The sequence below is a fragment of the Melozone crissalis genome, unplaced genomic scaffold (assembly GCF_028551555.1).
Source record: "Melozone crissalis strain CALT ecotype California unplaced genomic scaffold, PUWL_Pcris_2 ptg000018l_1, whole genome shotgun sequence".
In the NCBI taxonomy this organism is placed as follows: domain Eukaryota; kingdom Metazoa; phylum Chordata; class Aves; order Passeriformes; family Passerellidae; genus Melozone; species Melozone crissalis.
Genome location: NW_026535796.1, coordinates 16,261,775 through 16,283,014, shown reverse-complemented (window position 1 = coordinate 16,283,014; position 21,240 = coordinate 16,261,775). Strand labels below are relative to the sequence as shown.

The 21,240-nt window shown below is 46.2% G+C and overlaps 1 protein-coding gene across 1 annotated transcript; it reads right to left on the bottom strand.

Annotated features, from left to right (window-relative positions):
• Nucleotides 1-9,832: 9,832 nt before the first annotated feature.
• CUNH11orf96 (chromosome unknown C11orf96 homolog) lies at nt 9,833-10,573 on the bottom strand. Its single transcript, XM_054276062.1, has one exon. The coding sequence runs from the start codon at nt 10,525-10,527 to the stop codon at nt 10,165-10,167; it is 363 nt and encodes a 120-aa protein (XP_054132037.1). The 5' UTR covers nt 10,528-10,573; the 3' UTR covers nt 9,833-10,164.
• Between the last annotated feature and the right edge of the window lie 10,667 nt (nt 10,574-21,240).

Below are 21,240 nucleotides of genomic sequence, written 5' to 3'. Positions count from 1 at the left end.
TAAAATGGAGGGACCATGCCAGCACCAGCTCCCTGCTGGATTCCTGTGCGGGCAAGGAGCTGTTGCTTCACCACAGCCATGAAAAATCCTCAGCCAAGAGTTTTCCACTGCCACTGGGGGAGCATGGGCAGGCAATTGGCACCCCTGACCTGCCCTCGCTGTGCCCAGACAGACAGACAGCTGTGGGTACCACATGGGATGGGCCAGGCACACGGACTTCCCCTGGAGAAGTGCAGGCAGCCAGCACAGCTGGGCAGCAGCTCAGGGGTGTGCAGAGGCCGCTGCCCTTTGGATAAAAGGCCCTCATCCCGGCTGTGATGGTGGCCATGTGCAGAGGCTGCAGGGAAGCACTGGGACATCACTCAGGGGTGCCCACCTGGCTTTTGGACACCAGGGGTTTAGAGAGCCTCTGTCCCCCGTGCCCATATGATCACTACCAGCTCTGCATAAACCTGCCTGCTAGGAATCTGCCCAACTGCATTTTGAGTGGGCTGGTCCTTCTGTCATGTTTGACAGTGAATTTTGGCATTCTGTTACTCATTGTGCAAAAGAAGTATTTCTTTTTTGTTTGTCCCGTTATTCATTGCACAAAAGAAATACTTCCTTTTGATAGTCCTAAACCTGCTGTCCAATAACTTATACATTGCTCCAGCTTTAGTATTGTCAGAAATAATTAAGAAGATCCTCACTGATCTTCAAAAACTATTCCTGCATCTCTCTCCTTTCTTCATGTTTGTTTTTGGGTTTTTTTCTAAACAAAAATCTCTACTGTTAAATTTATGTTCAACAGCAGGAAATACAGATCTTTCTTTGATTTTTTCTTTTTTAATTACTAGGCCTAAACAGAATATTCACAATACTACACCAATGTAATTTTAGATGGCTGCCAGATTAGGATTTTTGCTTTGCTCTTGATTTTTTCCTGTCGTGGTTTAACCCCAAAAAGCTACCAAGCCCCAAACAGCCACTCACTCACTCCCCACCAGCAGATTTGGGGGGAGAATTGAAAGGGTAAAAGCTGGAAAACCCATGAGTTGAGATAAAGACAGTTTAATAGGGAGAAAGCCACACACACAAGCAAAGCAAGGACTTAATTCACTGTTTCCTGTGGACAATGCATTAATTCACTGTGAAGTTCGCTAATTCACTGTGGACTGGCAGGTGTTCAGCCATCTCCAGGAGAGTGGGGCTCTAAGATCATGTGTAATTGTTATTTGGGGAGACAAACACCATCACTCAAACATCCCCCTCTTCCTCCTCCTTCCCCCCTTTGCATACTCAGCCATATGGTCTGGAATATCCCTTTGGTCAGCTGGGGTCGCCTGTCCCGTGTCTCCTCCCAACCTCCCATGCACCCCCAGTTCCCTCTCCACCGTGGCAGCATGGAAAGGAGAAAAGGCCTTGGTCTGTGTGAGCCCTGCTCAGCAAAAACAAAAACATCTCTGTATTATCAGCCCTGTGCTCAGCACAAATCCAAAACACAGCCCTAAACCAGACACCATGAAGAAAGTTACCTTTAGCCCAGCCAAAACCAGCACACTTTCCCTGCAATTGTCAGCATTCCTATCACTTAATAGTTGCTGAGCAGCATGTTGACTTCAGACTACCTGCAATGACTCCAGCATTTATTTTGCCATCAATGATTGCTCTTTTAGACTACATTGTACTGCATATATAATCAAATATGCCTAATGGACAGTGTTCCAGGAGTAGAGTTAGATTTTATGAAACTGTCTTATTCTCCTTGAGTGTTCACTTTAGTCTCCATTCAGGCAGCGGTCCAAAGACTTTCTAGTGAGCATAGAACATATCTCTTTCAATGTGTTTGCAAAAGTTTATAGCAGAAAATTCTAGCCTTTTTACAAGTGATTCTTCAAAATCTTTTTTAAGCACTTCTCCTTATGATTTCACATGTAACATCCAAGTATCTATGATCCTTTCAGTTTTCCTCCTTTGGACATGACTTATGCTTTTGTAGGATATCTTTTTACTTCTAATAATATTCTTTCATCTACTATTTAACTATGCTAGCTATTTTTATTCTTTTTGAAAAGGCTTTCTGGTAGTTTATCCATTTATCATGGACTCCTAATATCCAGAGCCTAGATATCCTCAAGCTTTTTTTACCCTTTTGGGTTCTTTTAATTTTCATCCTTGAAGCTAAAATTTTAATATAGAGGATGGGGGAAGGAAGTTTCACCCTGCAGAACTAAAAAAATTGAATGCTTGATTATCTCTATTGCAAAGTGCCTCTTTGTGGTGTCTGTGCATTCACTGGGCAAAATCAAGAGCCCTCTGCAGCTTGTGGGTGCTCAGACTTCTTGCTCTAGGAAGCACTGCTGAAAAGAATAGTACAAAACCAGCATCACTATCATGCCCTTTTGTAATATTTACTCAGTCTGTGTCAAGTTAAGTGAAACCTCTTGTTACAGTTTTATTGGCCACCTTTGCACACTGTCTTTCTGTCAGAATAGCTCATTCATTGCAGTATCCTCTGAGTTTTGGAGCCTGGCCATATACAGATGCTATGGAGACAGGACACCTCTGCCTGTTACTTGCTGGCCCTGTTTAGCTCAGGTTTGCCTTCACTGGCTGACCCACTCAGCCACCATGCGTTTGGGTGTCCAGCTGGTCAGTCCCTTTCCTTAAGCCCCTAAGTAAGCACATTTCAGCTCAGGCACCATGCTGCTCTCTTCCCTCAGATGTTTACAGGAAGCCCTCCTTTCTCCCTAAATCAGACTCACATTCATGCCAACAAAACAGGCCCTTTCCCAACACAGAGACACCATGGGATCCCTGCACAGCAGAAGGAGGAAAGGCACCACTCTTGGTTCCTGAGCAAGGGACAGCTGAGAAGGCCACATGCAGTCCCAGTAATGTGTAAATGCCATTCATCAGCTTCCTCAGCCTGAAATCCAGTTCACCAGCAGTGGCAGAACACTGTTTTCTCCCCAGTTCCCAAAAATATCTTTGAGCAGCCAAAAGAATATTTGTGTCCCCAATGAGCAAGCGCCTCTGGCCAGCCAGGGGCTGCACACAGCCTCTGACAGGTGACATGGGAAATGGTTTCAAACTGAAAAATCTCAGGTTTAGATTGGATATTAGAAAGAAATTATTTACTGTGAGGGAGGTGGGAGCCTGGAACTGGTTGCCCAGAGGAGTTGTGAATACCCCATCCCTGGAAGTGCTGAAGGTCAGGTTGAATGGGGCAATCTAATCTAGTGGAAGAAGTCCCTGCCCAAGGCAGGGCAGCTGGAGCTGAGTGATCTTTAAGGTCTCTTCCAAGCCAAGCCATTCTGTGACTCTATGACTCTGGCCCAGAGGGGCTTGGACCCTGTGCCAGGCTCTCCAGCAAAGCAAAGCCTGCTTTCTTGGCACAGGTGATCTCATCAAACAGCTAGGCTTTTATAAACCCTGACATCACATTGCTAGGCATTTGTCCTCTGAATAAATCCATGTCCTTCCCACTTCCAATCAAACATATCTCCCGTGGCTGCAAACCAAAAGATTTCCATCTGCATGGATTCATGAACCAAGCCTCAGACATTCCCAGCTCTCCTACATGGAAACTGAGGTCCAGAGAGAAGCACTTTTCTCAGGGTCAGGCAGTGTGTCACTAAGGGCAGAAACAGCACTCTCTTCCTTGACCCATCTCCCTTCATCTGCCCCTGAAAGCACGAGACCATGTCCTGTGGATGAACAAGAGGTGAGCCCTGGGAGGCCCAGCTGTCAGCACCCCTGCTCTGAGACCTGGAGCACCTTGGCATCTAAATCTGAGCAGAAATCTCTGCAATCCTGCCACCTCCCCTGTTTTGCCTGCTTGCTTGCTTCCTCTGCATGGTAAAAATACACAGGGATGTGACATCTGGGAGTAAACACATACATAGTCACATAACTAAACTCATAAAACTAGTGGATTTATTTTGGTTTGATTTTCTGGGAAAAGGAGGAGTTGATAGATAACTCCATAACTCCCACATTTATTTCAGGAAAAAGAACTAAAAATGTCACATGAAAATGTCAATATGCTTCAGAACTTGTAAAAGCTGACAAAACTTCATTCTTCAGTTCATTGGATCCCAAGGGTGCATAAACTGTGGGGTAGTACTGACAGAAGTTGATTAAAAACAGGCTCTTCTTTGCTGTCTTAGGCAGGCAGGCCCCATCCAATTTTGCTCTGAGTTTGGGTATTTTTGTCTTCACTCCTCAAATTACAGAGCTGTGTCCTTCCAGGTTTCTGCGCTGCTGCATCTTTCTGCCCCTTCAAAACCCAACCCTCCAGTCTGCCTCTAGAGCACAGGAACCTCAGGACATCCCAGCCAACAAATGTCAGCCACTTACAGTTGAAATGCATCCTTCTCCTAACAGCAAATGCTTAACAGTGAGCACACTGATAACCTGTGTGTCCAGTGCTGCTTTCCTTCTGTTTGTCTTTACACAGAGAACAGTGAAAAAACCATGTTATCTTGCTGAATTTCCCCTAAAACATTTAAGCCATCAGATTGCAGACTCCCTCAGACATCAGAGGTTGTTGTGAAAAGAGCCTGAAATGTATCTTTAACCACCACGGTCAGGACCTCCAAATATTTCTCCAAGGGAAAACTCTCACTTGCAAGAATCCAAGACTAAAAGTAACAAGCACATAAACATCCTTCACATGGTTTTGTATTAGCCAAGAGCTGTTTCACAAGCAAGCTCTGCTGCCTCTCTCCCTCTCTCCCGTCTCACCAATCCCCTTCCCTCTTGCCCAAGAAAGGTAATTTTCTTCACAAGGAAGAAAAAAAAAATCCCCACTTCTACAACAACAGTGTTTTAAATCACACTAAAGAAGAAAACTTCCCTTTCACCAATTCCTAATAAATAACTTCAACCTCTTTAATGCAAGCATTTCCAAACAAAGAATCTCTGTTTAGGACAGAGCAATAAATTACTGAAGTAGATCTTGCTTTATTTGAAATCAGATCCAGGTGAACCTCACCTGGGTTTCAAAATAAGTCATCTGCAGTCTCATATTAATATGGATGGACAGAGGAGACAAAGGAAAGCCCCCTCCCCACTTGCTCCAGTTTCCCCAGCTTCTCACCATTGCTGCTGTTGGCTCCTACTCCATGTGGGTGAAGGGGACAATGTCCCAGCCAAGGGCACAGACATCATTCCCACTGCTTCCAAAACACAAGGATGGTTAAAGTTGTGGGAGGTTGTGTGAAACCTCAGAGCACCCCGAGCACGATGGAGCAGGGGAGAAGTGCCTTGGACACTTCAGGCCAGCCCAGAAACATGCTCAGCAACATCAGCAAATAGCATGAATGCAACAAGGAGCAAATCCAGATTGACTCCTGAGCACAGCTGAGCCAAAGCCAATCTGACACCAGTGCAGCCAAAATCTGTCCCTAAGCTGTTTGTAACATACCACGATATTTGCTAACACAGGAGTCACAAATGCATAATTATCAACTTTACACATTTAATAGCCTCAAAGCTAATGCTCTGGCACAAGAAACCATTACATGACTGATTTCACAGCTCTTGGTTTTGCAGGAAGAATTTCCTTCTCACCTGTGACCAGTTAAGTAATTGCACTTCCAATTAAGTATCTGGCAGTGCTTTGTTGTACAGTCAAAGACTGGCCAGCTTTGCCACTAGCAGCACTCACTCCAGACTACACAGACCAGGCACAGGGACACACACATGTGGCAAGATGCTGCTTGAGAATTAATTAATTCTCACCATTAATGAATTCTTCCAAATTCAGACACCTGACTTCAGGCTACTCAAGGAGAAGTCTGCGTACTACTTGACAAAGCCCTCAGGGCTGACCTGGTAACCTCCCTGTCCTGTGCACTGGCTTCCTACTTCAGAAGAAAGGAGATCCTCTTGTTGTGCAGTTATTGGACACCAGATTATTTTCTGCTCAGCATGTAATCTTGCATCTTTACAGCTTAAAAAATACCCTAAAGTTAGGAGCCAGCCTTGCTGAAACACTGTTTTCAGCTTGCACGCTCTATTTAAGATGGCTGTGAAAAGTCAAACTGCAAATCCAGGACTCCATCACTGCATGAAGAGTCTGAGCCCAGCTCAGGGATTTCAGGTTATCTGCACCTCCCCAGGGTTTTTCTCCCCACAGAAATGCAAACCCAAAGTACAAAAGACAGCCCAGGCTGAGCCATGCCATGGGAGCTGAGGTTCAAGCAAGGCCTAGTGCAGCCTAAAGAGCCATGCTGGTCTGTGATGGTAGCTCAAAAGCCTAAGACCAGGGGCTTTGGAGGCTGAGGTCCATGCACACTGCCAGGGAGCCATACCTCATGGAAGGCAGCCAGCCAACTGCTGGCACTGCTGACATTTGAGAAGCCACAGCAACCAGATTTGCTAGAGCTCACTCACTGGCCTCTGTTACACTGCAATTTGTTTGCTGTCAGCCTGACAATTCAATAGATGCCTCAGTTTGTGTTGTGTCCCATGGCTCTGCTGTCACTTTGGAGGTTAGATAAGAGCAGTGTGGTGCTTCTTACCAACAGCAGTGCCCCAGGCTGTCCACTGTGCTCCTGCAGGATCTGATCCCCAGCACTGGTAGGGGTCATCATAAACCAGCTCCTAAAGCAAATGCATTTTCAGGATCCCAGCACAAAAACCTGCAGGAATTTAAAGAACCTTCTCATATTTGCTCCTGATAACAGCTCCACTCTGAAGTGTTGCCAGTGAATTATTGGAAGCCCAGGGGTGAAAGAAGTTATGCAAGAGCAGAACTGGTGCACACACGGCTAGGAGACAAGACTGTCCTCAGCCTCTTGAGGTGAACACTAAATTGCACCCAGAAATCCTCCATTAATTACTGAACAAGCCTAGCTAAAATGTTTGCAAAAAGAACAAAAAAAGCTTTCTCATAAGATGAACAGAGAGGATTTTTTTTCCTGATTCCAGTAGAGCAATGATACTGCACTGTTCCCAGATCCCCTCTACACTGATCAGGCCAAAATAAGCATGGAGGTACAGATCCACCACACCAGCATGATGAGCTTTACAATAACACAGCACTTAAAAACAAGCACATGGGAGAAATGCTGACAGGCATGGAGGGGACTGGACACAAAACAGAAAGAGAATAAAAGAATTGCTTTCAAGTTCAAGTTTTTACTGACCGGATGACACGAGGACAGAATGATTTATATATAAAGTGATATGAGAATAACAGGCAGTCCTATTAAAGAGTGCAATCTCCAGTGCAATTTCCTGTAATTTGGAGAAATAGTGTTGAAGACACTCCTGGGCTGCTCAGCCTCACCTGTGCCCTGAGACATGTCCTGCTGCACCAGGGGCATTTGGCTTCCAGCTCCCTCCTGTGCAGGCATGGAGTGCTCGTGCCTACTCACTGCCGTGCCCAGCATCACTGTAAGTGGTGTCTGTGGGTGCTTTTAAGCTGTGAATAGCTGAAAGGAAATATACAACCCACATCTCGAGCCTAGGAAGTGGATGACAGACTTTGATGCAGTCATTACCCTCACTAAAGTGAATGTAATAAGTCTTCCTGCAATCCATACTGGACAGATAGACACAATAGTCATGACACTAAAAAGTACAGCACAAGAAACCTTCAAAATTAGCAGCACAGGAAGACTGGGAGGGAGGTTTATTTTTCCAGCTGCATTCAGGAAGGCCTCTCCAGGACATAGCTAAATCACCCTGACTTTTCACCCTTTTGCCTTGATTGCAACTCTTTGGAAGATAAACACTATCCTATCTTTAGCATTGGCATCTCCCATGTTATTCGCTCTGAAATGGAACAGAAAAATGTCAACAAAGAACAGTTGAAGAGAAACTCATTTATTCAGCCTAACCACTGGAATACGACATTTTCCTCAAACATGCTACAGCAGATTTTCACATGCTCTTTGTAGATGTGTTAACATCTACATTTGTCTCTTGAGACAGAAAAGAGAGCGCAGCTATTCTCACCCTCCCAGGAAGAGAGCATCCATGTCTCTGCTGCTGGCTGGTGCAGCACAGCCTCCTGTGCCTCCTGCGTGGTGGCAGCACAGCTGCACGCTGAAGGAGGGATGGCAGCAGCAGTGGCAAAGGGCCTGCTAGCAACCCCAGCTGAGAAACAAAAATTAGCAACAGAGACAAGGATCATGTGCTCACAGCCTCTTGAAGCTATACCCCACACTTTGTGTATCACAGGGATCTGTACCAGACCTGACAGCAAAGGCAGACTGAAAAGTAGCCTAAAACCTGCAGTATTGGAAGGACATTCTACAATCTCTGGAAATCTTATGGGGCTTTTTAGCTGTGTACATTATGCAACATGAGACACATGGCTCAGATGTTGCAAACCCTTTCCCAAACCCAGAACTTCCAGAATTGAATTACTGTTAGGAATTTGATGAAGAAAATTAGCCCAGCTGTTGACAACTGATTTTGTCTTACTGAGTCCAGTTTGCCTGCCTGAATTAAAGTTGTTCTGGAGGTCAAGTTGCTTTGCCTTGTGCATAGATGTTATGTACGTGCATACCATGCAGAGAAAGCAGCCACGAGGGTCGAACTGCAAAGGGAGAAAAGCTGTTTCACAGGCTGCATGCAGGGAGGCACGTCGGGCCATTTAAATGCTTTTTCAGGAGGAGGTTGGGTCAGAGCCCAGACCTGTTTCCTTACCTGCTGAATTGCTTGCAGAACCCTCCCCTGGTGCTGGAGGTCAGCTGGAGGTGCTGGGACTCAAGGGAGTTGGGAAGGACCTGTCCAAAAACAAGCCACACCCCATGCCCCCAGGATTTTCCTCAGCTTTAGGCTAGAAAGAGATGAGCTTCAGTTTTGCTGCATGCAGGAACCAGTCACATGGGTCATGTGCTGTACTTCAGTGCCCAGAGGGCAGAGGTCTGTGCTGCTCAGTCCTACCAAGACACCCTGTTCACCAGCACCCTGTCCATCTCCTTCCTCCACCCCAGCCCTTACCTCTCCAACTGATCAGTATGATTGCACCTCAAACCATGACATTGGAAACACCATAAGTCCCCTGAAAATCACACCAGAGAAATATTAGCTACAGCTCAGTATCAGCTAATACCTTCTGATTGGGAAGTTTTAATTTCCAGAGGCTTGCCTTCAAGGAAGATGCTACTACAGGATTACACTATTAGCACAGGAATGTTTCAAGAAAATGGAGAAAATACAGACAGAATATTCCCAGTCCAGGAATTTGGTTTCCATTCTGCGGAGGGCTTCAAATGCTCTTCAGCATGTATCCCACAAACAGAGAAAATCTTACATGCACCTGCACACACACACATGCAGCAACCCAACAGAAGCCTCACTCCGACAAATGTACCATCATCAAAATCCCCTTACTTTTGAACTCCAAGAAAAGTACATCCACATTGTATCAATTGCTCTGGTAAATAAAACTGCATTCTAGCCAATTACCAAAACCATCTAATCAAAATCAAAACCATCTGCAGCACTAAATATTTTATGGGTCTGAAGAGGAAGGGGAGAAGAGACAAAACCAACTTGGATGAAAATAGAAACTATATATGCAATTTTTGTGAATGCAAGAGGCTTGCCCAGTTGCATTAAGGCTCTTGGGCACCAGTCATAAACGCTCTTTAAACCTCAATTCAGGTTAACACAAAGACCTCAAAGAAGTAAATAGTTTTAAATCAGTCTAACTCGACTTTTGTCTCATTAAGTACATTGACAGTACAGCCTGCAAAACCTCTCTGAGCAGCATCCCCGAGAAAAGCATTGCTGGCTCTGCACTAGCTACTGACAGATTTTAAATCCCTTTACCCCTGAAAGCTGAACAAGGACAGTTGGATCCCTGAAATAAGGACAGCCCAGTAAGTACTGTGCAAATATATCAGATTTATTACTCTTATATGGAAATAATAACAGACATTCAGGTAGAAACATATTAAATTAATGCAGTCAACAGTTTAAATGCAAAAATAAATATAAAGTCCGGCAGCTCAAAGCATCTAAAACAGCTCATTTCTTCTAACGAATAGAAAAGATTTTTTTTTTTTTTTGGTCTTTTGAATGGTGAGTTTCATACAATCAAATAGAAACGAAGGTACAAGCGCTTTCTTAGAAAACATCCCGAGCCGGCCGCCCGTGCGAGCGCTCCTGTGCGGCTCCCGCAGCTCCGAGCCCAGTCCGTGCCGTGCCGGGCCGCGCTCAGAGGGCCGAGTCCGAGTCGCTGGAGTCGAGGCTGTTGCGGAGGCGGCAGCTGCCCAGGCGGTCCCGCTGCAGGCAGAGGTTCTGGGTGCTCCGCCGCAGGCACTCCAGCGACTGCAGGAACGACTTCTTGGCCTTCTCTTCCTCCATGGGGGACACCCCCTCCTCCTCCACCTCCTGGATCTCGTCGAAAGTCACCGGCTGCGTCTTGAAGCGCGACTGCCGCGGCCGCCGCAGCTTGCCCTTGGGGGTCTTGGCGGGGCGGGCGGGCGGCGGGAACTCCTCGGACACGCAGACGAAGTGCGGCATCACCGCCTGGTAGCTGGAGCAGATGCCCATCAGCTCGGCCGGCTTCGCGGCCATCCTGCCGCCGGCGGGAGCGCCCTCCGCGGGGGCCGGGGCCGGCGGAGCGGGGCGCGCCGCCTCGGCCGTGCCGGGCGCCGAGGCTCCGGCGGGCAGCGGCGGCGGGGCAGGGACGGGCCCCGCGGGGCCGTGCGGGGCCGTGCGGAGCAGCGCGGACCGCGGCTGTCCGGAGAGACCTCGGGGCGAGCGGAGCGCCGTGCGGAGCGCGGTACGGAGCGCTGTGCGAATGGAGTGCGGAGCGGAGCGGAGGGCTGAGCGGAGTGGAGCGGAGCGCTGTGCTGAGCGGAGTGGAGTAGAGCGCGGTACCGAACGGAGCGGAGCGCTGTGCTGAGCGGAGCGCGGTGCCGAGCGGGTCGGAGCGGTGCAGAGAGGCGCAGTACGGCGAGGACCGGAGCGCAGCGCCGAGCGGACCTCCCCCGCTCCCTCAGCAGAGCCGCTGCCGCCGGCCCCCCGGCCCCGTTATATAGCGGCGGAGCCCCGCGGGAGCATGCTCAGACGGCAGCGCGCTCGGGCCGCAGCGGAGCCCACTCGCGGCCGGCCGGGCTCCCGGTCCGCATGACGCGTCCCGCAACGCCGCCCCCGCCCGCCGCGTCCCCTCGGAGCGGGGGTGTCGGCACAGCCCGGGGCGGGGCAGCCATCGCGCTCCATCCCTTCGCCCCCTCTCCCCTTAACTCCGGGGCAGGAGGGGCACCCAGTGGAGCTTCAGGCGGGTCCCGCCCGTAATTCGGCTTTCTGCGTTTCACCGCACTGCTTTTTTATCAATACCCTGATTCCTATGGCTATGAAAGTGTACCGGCAGACCCATCACATCAGTTTTCAGCCGATCGCTACCCGTCAGAGTGACAAACTCATGCTCAAAGGGAGCTCCAAGGCAAGCCCAAATCTGACACCCCTAATGTTACAGTGACCCAGATTTGAGCTGCAGAGATCACACGGAATGGACCCAGACAAGAACCATCACCATCAGAGGGTTGAGCAGGACTCTGGGATCTTGTTCCCAAGTCTGCCACCTCTAACGAAGCTTAAATGCCTCCTTCAGTGTGACTCCATTTTTTCCCATTTAGTAAGGATCCTAAAATTTTCCATTCCCCTGTGCTCTCTATGGTGCTTCTTTGATATGATGCAGAATCAGATCCTCAGACAGAAAATGGCATATGAATATTACTGAGCTGAAACAAAAGCTTGCAAATTAGTGACAGCTGGAACCATGCTCTAAAGCTGTGTGTGCCAAGTACTCTCAGTGATAGAAAATCCCAACAGCATAAGAAAAACGAACTATAGGAATAGGAAGGAGGTAGAGGGAGGAGGGGTAGAAAAGCATGAGGGAGGAAGAGCCTGAAATGGTTAGTCTGTCCCCTCTTCAGGGCTCATGTTAGATGATTCCCATACAGACACTCTCCATATAGCTTCACCCACTCATGGATATTTTTGAAGCTTGGTTAGGAACCAGGAAGGAAGTGGAGGCTTAGCAAGTGTGTCAGGAATTCTGTGATGCTCAGGGGACAAGGACAATGCTCTCAGGGCCCGAGGCTTGCCAAGCAGTCAGTCCCACAGTGCCCAGTGTGCACATGCAGCACAGCACCACAGGGCAGAGGCACCAGGGCACTGCCAGCACACACTGACAATCAGCCACAGCAGAATCCACACTCACCCCAGCAGCTCTGGCTCTGTGCCCAAGATGGGGCACCTGCAGCCAGTGTGAGTTCACTGTGTTTGGCCATAAAACACATTCTTTGTGCAGAGGAGGACAAATGCTCTGAAAAAAACCCCAGAAGCTTACATATGTAATACATATCCTGTGTCATAGTCAGCACACAGAAATGGCCTTGGTTTTGTGAGCTCACCATCAGAAACTCTCAACCTTGTCTTTGGGTAACTCTTAGGAGTGGTCCCAATGGCCTTAGCAAGGGCAGTATTTCAGGACCTGCATTGGAAACAAACCATTGTAATTACAGCCCTGTCTCAAAGGGGATAAAATGGAACAAGAAGAGAAGAACAGAGTTTCAGGAGAGCAAGGAGCAGAGGCACTTGCTAGTGTCTTTCCAGAAGGCTGGCTGGTTTGCTCCTTGCCAGTGCAAAAGCAACATTAGGAGCCTTGGCTTTATGAAACACCTGGCTGCAATCTCTTGGCTCCTTGGCTCCCCAAGGCAGCTTTAGGGCCAGGGTCAGTTTGAAGCCTTTTTGTTGGGAGATACTATTACCTTAATAAGGGAACAACTTTATGTTTGGTCAAATTGAATCATTCCAGCTTGCAGAGGGCTGTGTTTTTTACAGTTTATTTTAGTGGCTAAATTTAGCCCATACATCCCTGCTGCAATGTAACAACTTTCTCTCCAAAAGCACCATTTACATATAACCACTTAAATTCCTGACAACTTGATTCTGCAGCACAGCTAAGGCCCAACTCTGTTTCCTCAGTACAGCCCTCCAATACAAGCCTGATGATGAACTTGGAGGATTTCTGGGGCTGAGCTTGCCTCTCATGCAGAAACAAGATGACATAGGAGCCTTGCTCTGGCATTACATATCCCAGTACAAATTGCCTGTCTGGTTTCCTACAGAAAGTTCAGTATGAAGGCAAACTCAGATATACTTAATACTCTCACAAATATGATTATAAAATGCTTTGGGAAATTTCAATGCCGAGTTGGAGCAAGATCACCATGGTAATAACTGAGAGGACTTGAAGATATTATTTGAGAAAATTTAGAAAATGTATCCTGTGACATAATCCCCAGAGTTAGATTTCCAAGGTGCTAACATTAAAAAAATATTTACTCAAGTATGGCCTTCATTTCACTTTCTCCCAGCATCATTTAATGAAAGGAAATGAAATCTTGTGATTTCAATGAGTAACATTTCGGCAACTTTCAGTCCATTTCACTGCATGTCATGTCAACCCATTCAATTTAATTGTTTTCATTTCATTTCAGATATCCCTTTTTTTTTTTATTGCATTTCATTTTATTGTAATTCCTTTCCTGTGTGTTTGGCTCACTTTGCTCCCTGATAGGGAGAACTCAATGGGTATAATTTAGAAAAGTTTTGGAACTTTTCAGTGTAATTTATGTAATCCCATTCCTCTTAAATCTTTTCACTTAATTTCAGAATTTTCAGGTTTTCTTTCAATTGTTTTTCATTTTGTCATACCTCCTGTCCCGTGCGTTTGGTTGCCTTCCTTCTATGGTTTGGAGATGTCATTTCCTTTCATGAAATGAAAATTCTTCATGAATTGAATTTTCGTTTCATGAAAGGAAATAGAATTACATGAGTTCAATGAGTATCATCTTGGCACGTTCCAATCCATTTCACTGCAAAAAATCCCCAATGCACTGCAGCACCCTTGCTCCCTCCACGCTTTGCTCCTTGGCAGCACCCACAGGCTGGGCACCTCAGCCTCAGAAAATGCTGCTTTCAGCACTGCTCCTCTCAGGGTTAGGGTTGAGAAAACCCCAGCCCCAACAAAGCCCAGAGCTCCAGGGACACTGCAATGCAGAAGGCATTGCACACAGCTGCACCCCAACACTGCTCCCTCCACACCTTGCTCCTTGCTACCACCCACGTGCTGTGCACCGCAGCAAATTTCGTCATAATTCTTTTTCTGTCTCTCTGGTTCACTTTGTTCCTTGATTTTGAGATTTCAATATGTGTCATTTCACCAAGTTTCAACACTTTTCACTGTACCTCATGTCATCCTATTCCATTTAAATATTTTCATTTTCAGAATTTTCTAGTATTCTTTCATTTTATCATAATTCATTTCCTTTGTGTTCTGCTCATTTTGTTCCCCAATTTCAAGATTTCATTTCCTTTCATGAAGTCAACATTGTATGCCAGCACACTGCACAGGCACAGTATGGAACCTTTACCAGAGCTAGGAACATTTTATATTCATGTTTGGGGCCTTGCATAGTTAAATCACCAGTTTAACAGGAGGAGACACAATTATTGCTGCTGAAACAGCATGGAAATTACCAACATGGAAATTATCATTGGGTTATTCCTTTAAAAATGTGATTATTGGAAACACACACACAGCCTTTTTCTGGCCATTAGGTCTCATGCCATAGAAGAGAAAGGAATGATTAAAAAGAAGATGTAGGGATGGATAAAAAGGGATAAAAAGGGATGGATACCCACCTCTTCCTGTAGGAGAAGAAACTTTTGAAGGGCCAGGGATTTTACAGAAACCACCTGTAGCTGGGCACTCACAGTGAACACCACAGTTCATGCCCCAAAACAGAGCAGTTACTTCACTGTCTGTCAGAGCTGATGGGATCCCATAAGAGCCAGCAGGATAAGCTGCTTCCCAGCAAGATGCCTTAATCCATGGAAGTTTCAAATATCCTCCCAAAGCATACTCGAGAGTAAAAGCTGCTTCTTGCTGCCCTGGCAGGGGGCATTTCCAGCCACCTCACTGTGTACATGTCCACTCAGCATCCTGGTCTGGGTACCCATTTCTGTCAGGAGAGAGGAAGGAGTTGCTGGTGTCTCTCCACTAGAATTCATATCTTGGAACAACCATTTTTAAAATAGCAATAAAAACATTCAGCAACTGTGACCTGTTTATTGGAGATGACACACCAATAAACAGGCAGCAAATACAAACCATCTCTGAGAGCAAAAGTCTTTGTGTCTCTTTCTCTGCCTGCACATCTGATTTAAATTCCAAAGTGTACCTTTCTGATGGGGGAACCCAAGTTACCCAATGAGACCCAGCTGAAACCCACTGTAACACTTCTGCTTGGAAAAACAAACTGCTGTTTCTTTCTAGCTAACACAACAAAACTGCAGCACACAGAAGGCAGCTTACCTGGGCAGCCAGGCCTCTCCAGCACATGTGAATGCATTTACACCAGGGAATTAACTGGCTAACAACTCACAAGAGCTATGCACTCAGGGCTGTCATATCCTTTCCTTATGTATTTGGTTGGATATCCTTTACCTTCCTTTCCACTGTTTTGATTTCAGTAGTTTTTTAACATTTTCTCCCCTTGAAATAATATAATTAAAGCCAAGCCAGCCCGGCAGCTGACTGCTGAGGGTAATCCTACAGTAAGGATCACACACCCTCACACTCAGGCAGCCAGCATTTTAAATGCTTGACATGACCCTAGTATTTCTCTAAATTCCTCACATTCCCCTGGGCCATGCCAAGGGGCATCCTGCCTGGCATCATTTGGGGCAGCCATGGAGAGCCCTGCAGCCAAGAGCACAGGGAGGAATAAGCACAGGGAGCAATAAGCACGTGTCCCCTTGGCAGCAGGCAGGTGCTGGCAGAGCCGGAGCTGCAGCATTGGAAATCTCCAGAGGAAGGGAAGGTTTGGCTGGTTCTGCAGCACACTCTGCTCCCAGCCCCCTGCAGGCTGCGGTCTCCTGCACACCCTGAGCACCAGGATTTCTGTGCCCCACAGCAGGAGATGAGGGAGAAGCCTCAGGTAATAAAGCACGAGGAAATTCCCTACCGGCCCTTGCCATGTACTGCAGGGCACCTGGGAGGGGTGAGGAGGCTCAGGCTGCTGCTGGGATCTTTGCAGGCAGCTCATGGAAACTTCCAGCAGAAAGCTCTTCCCAACCCAGCAGGGAATTGCTAGGAAGGGCAAATTCTCTGAGGGATGTTTCAAACTGGCCATGTCCAGTGTACAGAAGGATTTTTACATCTCACCAGGCAATCTGTCACAGAAATGGTGCCCCCTTGACACTTACTGAGGTTTTAAGGTAAGTTTTAGATAAAATAGCATTTTAAGAGAAAAGGTTTGTCATACTTGTATATGTCTCATTTTTATATATAACTTGGCTATTTTAGCTGAAAGAATTTCTTTCCAAGTCTCCCTAAAGTAAGGAGTGGAAAATTCAGCCAGGTTATTGATTCCTGGCTTTTTCTTTTTTACAGAGAGCTTCATGGTATGATCCTGGCAGACATGACAAACACTTGTCAGCACTTGTGGGAATTTCATGATCCCAAACAGTTAATACAAAATATGTGTGTTCAAAGCTCCTTTTCCCTCAAATATCTCAGTTTCAGTTCTGCCTGCCTTTTTATGAGCTGCAATAAATCCTATAAACCTTCTGCCCCATGTGATTAGAAGAAAGTACAGACTAAAATGTTTGAATGTATGAATGCTTCTCAGAGAAATGTATTATTTTATTCTCTACATAGAATTGTTTCAATTGTAAAGTGACAGCTGAAGTGAAAAGTCAGTCTTTCAGTTGCACTTCACAAGTTAGCAGCATTTGGCTGTCAGCATACCACTAATAATAAATGTAGTAATAAAACTCTTTGTTTGGAAAGAGAGCTGCAAAGTGTTTCCTGACAAAAAACTGCTACATTAAATTTCCCTTGTTTGGCCTCAAAGGCATCGGAAGGGATGGCAGCTTTTCCCAGCACTGTTGTTGATGCATCAGGGCACAGTGATAAGAGGACACAAGAAAAAAGTGGGGTTCCAATGACCGAAGACCAGTGATTGCAGAAAACTCAACTCTTTAAAGAATGAAACTACACTTTAAACTAATTAAGATACTGACTCTGCTTTGGATGTTCCTCCTGGTACAAGTTGCTGTCACATGAAGTAAAACCTCTAACCTCCCATGGCTCTAAATGTCAAGGTATTCCCATGGCCAGCTGTTACTGTGACCCTATCAAGTAAGCAGCACAGAAATGAGGATTTCTAGTTCAGGACATTCTGTCTCAGGTTCAAAATCCAGAAGAAATGTTTTGCCCCACAAAATTATTTAAAATGTCTAGGAAGAAAACAGACTTTCTGTGGGCAGGGAAGAACTTTGCTGATGAATCCTGGGAATTCCCAACCCTCCACATGCTCCACACTGAGCTGGTGGCTGGGACAGTGCTGGTGGCCCTGCACTCTGAGCTGCCAGCTGCAGAGCACAAATGGTACTGGCAAGGCAGGGAGGAGAGCAGGATTCTCTGCTCCTTGCCAGGGAGCCCAGAGCAACCCAGGGCTGTCAGAGGTTCTGACCCAACCCAGGCACCTGTCTTGGGTTCTCTTCTGTACCCAACTGCTGAGCTTTGCAAGAGTGGAATTCAATTATTTCTGAGACCTCCCGTCTTCTCTCAGATTTGGACAAAACTGGCCACACATCTCAAATATAACAAGGAAGGCCTGACCTTGTTGGGTCAGAGAGACCTAACAGAGAGCATGGCCCCAAAGGTTCTGTCTGCTCTGAAGGTCAGACAAAAGGAAAATCTTTTCTGTTTGAGTCAAGATTAAAAATCTGAAGTTGGTGCCACAAATCTTAACACCTCTGATGGATTTCATCTTCCATTTTCTCCTGCAGCTAAAAGCATTGTAGAGCATCCACTTATTTCAGCAGAATAAATTTCATTTTTTTCTTCTCTTTAAAAGTCTATTTGTAAACAATCAAGAAAGAAATCAACTGTGGTCTAGAGATTAAAAACAGAAGTTTCTTGACAATTGAATTATCAGGCTTCAAGTAACCTAATCCTCGAGACATTTTTGTTCAATCTCTAAACGTTTCTGGGGACTTTAGACAAAAATTGTAACAACCAAAGTAGTAAATTGCTGAGTGATGGTTCAGCAACTGAAGCCCTGCCTTGCCAAGAGCAGCCAGAGAGGTGACAATGCAGACAAGCAGAGAGAAAAAAAGCATAACCCCATTTCTGTCAGATGAAAGCCCATAGTGCCCAAAGCTGAGGAATGATCTTTTCTAAGGTAAAACAGAGCCACTTTAGCCTCTGCAAGGGAAGTAAAGCCAGGAGATAACTGGCAAGGTCACCAGGAAAAAATGTTTAGTGCAAATACAAGGGTGTTACAGAGGAGCAGCCAATGCCCAGGACATTCTTTTTCACCCATGGCTGCTGCAGCACCAAGATGATCCTGTGTCCTGTCTTCCCTGCCCTGCCTCACTCAACTGCTCTCCTAGCTCTGAGGCCTGGGAGGATTTCCTCAGGCTGGCTTGTCAGCTTATTCCAGGGTAACAATCTCTTCTCTGCCATGAGCTGTCATGGCTCCATCAGTGCTCTGAAAGTGCAGGTATTGGCAAATTTTGCATTATGTACACTTTGTCACACACTGTCTCACTGATGTGACCACCACTTCTCCACCCTCTCCCTCCCACTGCTTCCCAACAGAAAACACTACCAGGCAATTTTTAATCCCTCTTCCACCACTTGCCCTTGCTTGTCTCAAAAAACTGGGGAGCCTGCACCTTCCTGCACTCTCCTCTCCAAACTCCCACAGGTGTCTCAAGCCAAAGGCATGCCATGTCAGTTGGCCTGACTGTCTCCTTCACACAGATCTGCCCCCAAAAAGCAGGAGGTGGGGAACAGAAACTGGGAACCGTGTAGATTCTGCACCCTGACAAACCAGCCAGGAGGTGTGGGTTGTACATCTAGGCCATACACCCTCTGGCAACTCATGTCTCTGCTCACTCCTGCTTTATCTTTTGCTCTCTACATCAGAAGCTTTCAGGACAAGCCTTCCCACAGCCCTCCCTAATGATGATGAGGACCCAATGATAAGTCTGTGCTAAGTCACAGCTACAAATCCCATCCCATCCAACACTGAGGCTCTTTCTAGCCCATGTGTTCTTCCAGCTGCATGGCAGCTTGCCTTGGCACAAGGCATTTCTGGAAACACAGGGGCAGAGGGCTGGCACTGGCATTTCAGAGATCAGCTGTAATGTCAACCCACTCTTCAGCATGGATCTGGGCATTGCCTCCGCAACGGGAGCAGAGCAACAGAACAAACAACACCCAGCAAAGCAGCTGCACACCCAAGTTTAGATGGAAACAACTTCCAGCTGAGCACCATTCTGGATCCAGTGAGCACTGTCTGTCAGGAGGATCCTGTGAGATGTGAAGACTTTGCTCTAAGTCTCACTCAACCAGCAAAATCTCCTGAGTGAACAGAACAAATTTTTGTTTCCGCTGGGAAACCTGAATCAAACAAACAATGGGGACCATGGAACAGACCTCCTGGCTCCTTATTCTGATTTAAATTCTTCAATACAGTCCCCACTTTCTTTACTTAAAACAAGGCCTCCCAGCTCCCTCGAGAGCTGCTTTCCCAGCGTGAGCCACCAAGGACCTGCCAGCTACAAGGGAGCTGGCAATAACTCCACAAAGCTCTTCTGAACACCACACAGCAGGAGGAGGTAAATCAAATTGGAACACAGGGGAGAAAGCACACATCTGTCACCTTGATGAGTGGTGACTCATGGGGAAGGGCCAGGGCTCTCATAGCCAACCACCACCAGGCACTCCCCAGTGGGCTGAGATGATACCTGCAAGATCTCAGCAGAACTTAGGTGCAGACAGGACAGACCAGGATGCTCCAATTCAAACAAATTATCCAGGTTGCTATGGAAACCTCAAGGATGGAAAAGAAGCACTTTGAAAACAAACCATAGTGAGGCAGATTTCCTATCCATTCTGAAAAGGTTTATGACCAGAATAGGCAAAGTGGGTGTTAAATGCTTTTGAGCTAAGGCAATAGTAGCAGCACTTGAGGAGGAGGCATTATGGATTCACAGCACCCATCATACATGCATCTTTTATCCCAAACCCCAGGAGAACAGTCCTCTGTGTTTTGCCAACACTACAGTATGAAAATTCTGACTTCTTAACCCCTTCCTGGCACCCTGTATCCTTCTCTATTACTTTTGTAGCTATAAATTACCATTTGTAGCTATACATTACTATGTGCAGCTATACTAACCCTCTAAGTCATGGCAATCAGAAAAGACACAGAATTAATCTGACACAGATGAAGTAAAATTATCAAATTACCTATGGCTTTAAAGCCAATCAAAACTGAATAACCTAAAGAGTTCTTTTTCACAAAACAAAAAGAAAAAAAAAAAAAAAAACGAAACAAAAAACCCAACAAAACACCAAAAAAAAAAAAGCCCCAAAACCCAGAGGAGAGAAGTGACAGAACTTTGTTATTGATTTCAAATGGTGCTCAGATCAACCCACTGTGGCCCAGAAGTGCAGTACTGAATCAGATAGACACCAAGAGTTTGTGCTTGAATATTCAAGTATTCTGTGACAAAATGATTACAGGTAGCATGGGGACAGAGTGATGCCTGACAGCAGTGTGGTTAATTAATAATGTCATTGCTTATAGAGCTGCTAAATAAATGAATGGTTACATATGGATCCAGTGGTGTTTTTTTTCAGAACAGCTCCATCCTGCATGTTCCCTGAGGAAGGCAGGCTACTGTCCATCCTTACCCAAGACAGATTCCATTCATCTGCTCCTTACCATCAAATCTGAGGGCCAGTACATTTTGGAAAAGGTGATGGCTGTTTTGGAAAAGGGAATCTTACCTGGGGTTAGTAGATTCCACCTGTTTGAAAGTCAAAGACAAACAATTTTGAAGAATGCAATTTTTAAGCATTTTTTGAAAGCGACACATACTCTGCTGAAATCTTCAAGGACCCTTCCAACCCAAACCCACTCTGTATTTCGAAGAAAAGGAAAAAAGTAAACGCACAGTTTATATCTTCCACATAAAAATAGTGACAGAGAGGTGTTCTGTAAGCAAAGCAGCTCACAGGAGCTGCTGCAGCCCCTCAGATGGACAGAATCTGGTGCCAATCACAAAAACAAAATCCTCTGTAAACATATAAAAAGTATATTTTACTTTAGTGTACTCTGAGTTTAAATTATTTTTCAAAAAATTTCTGGCTGAGAATCTCACAACAGTCCTGAGAAGGAAGAAAGCAAG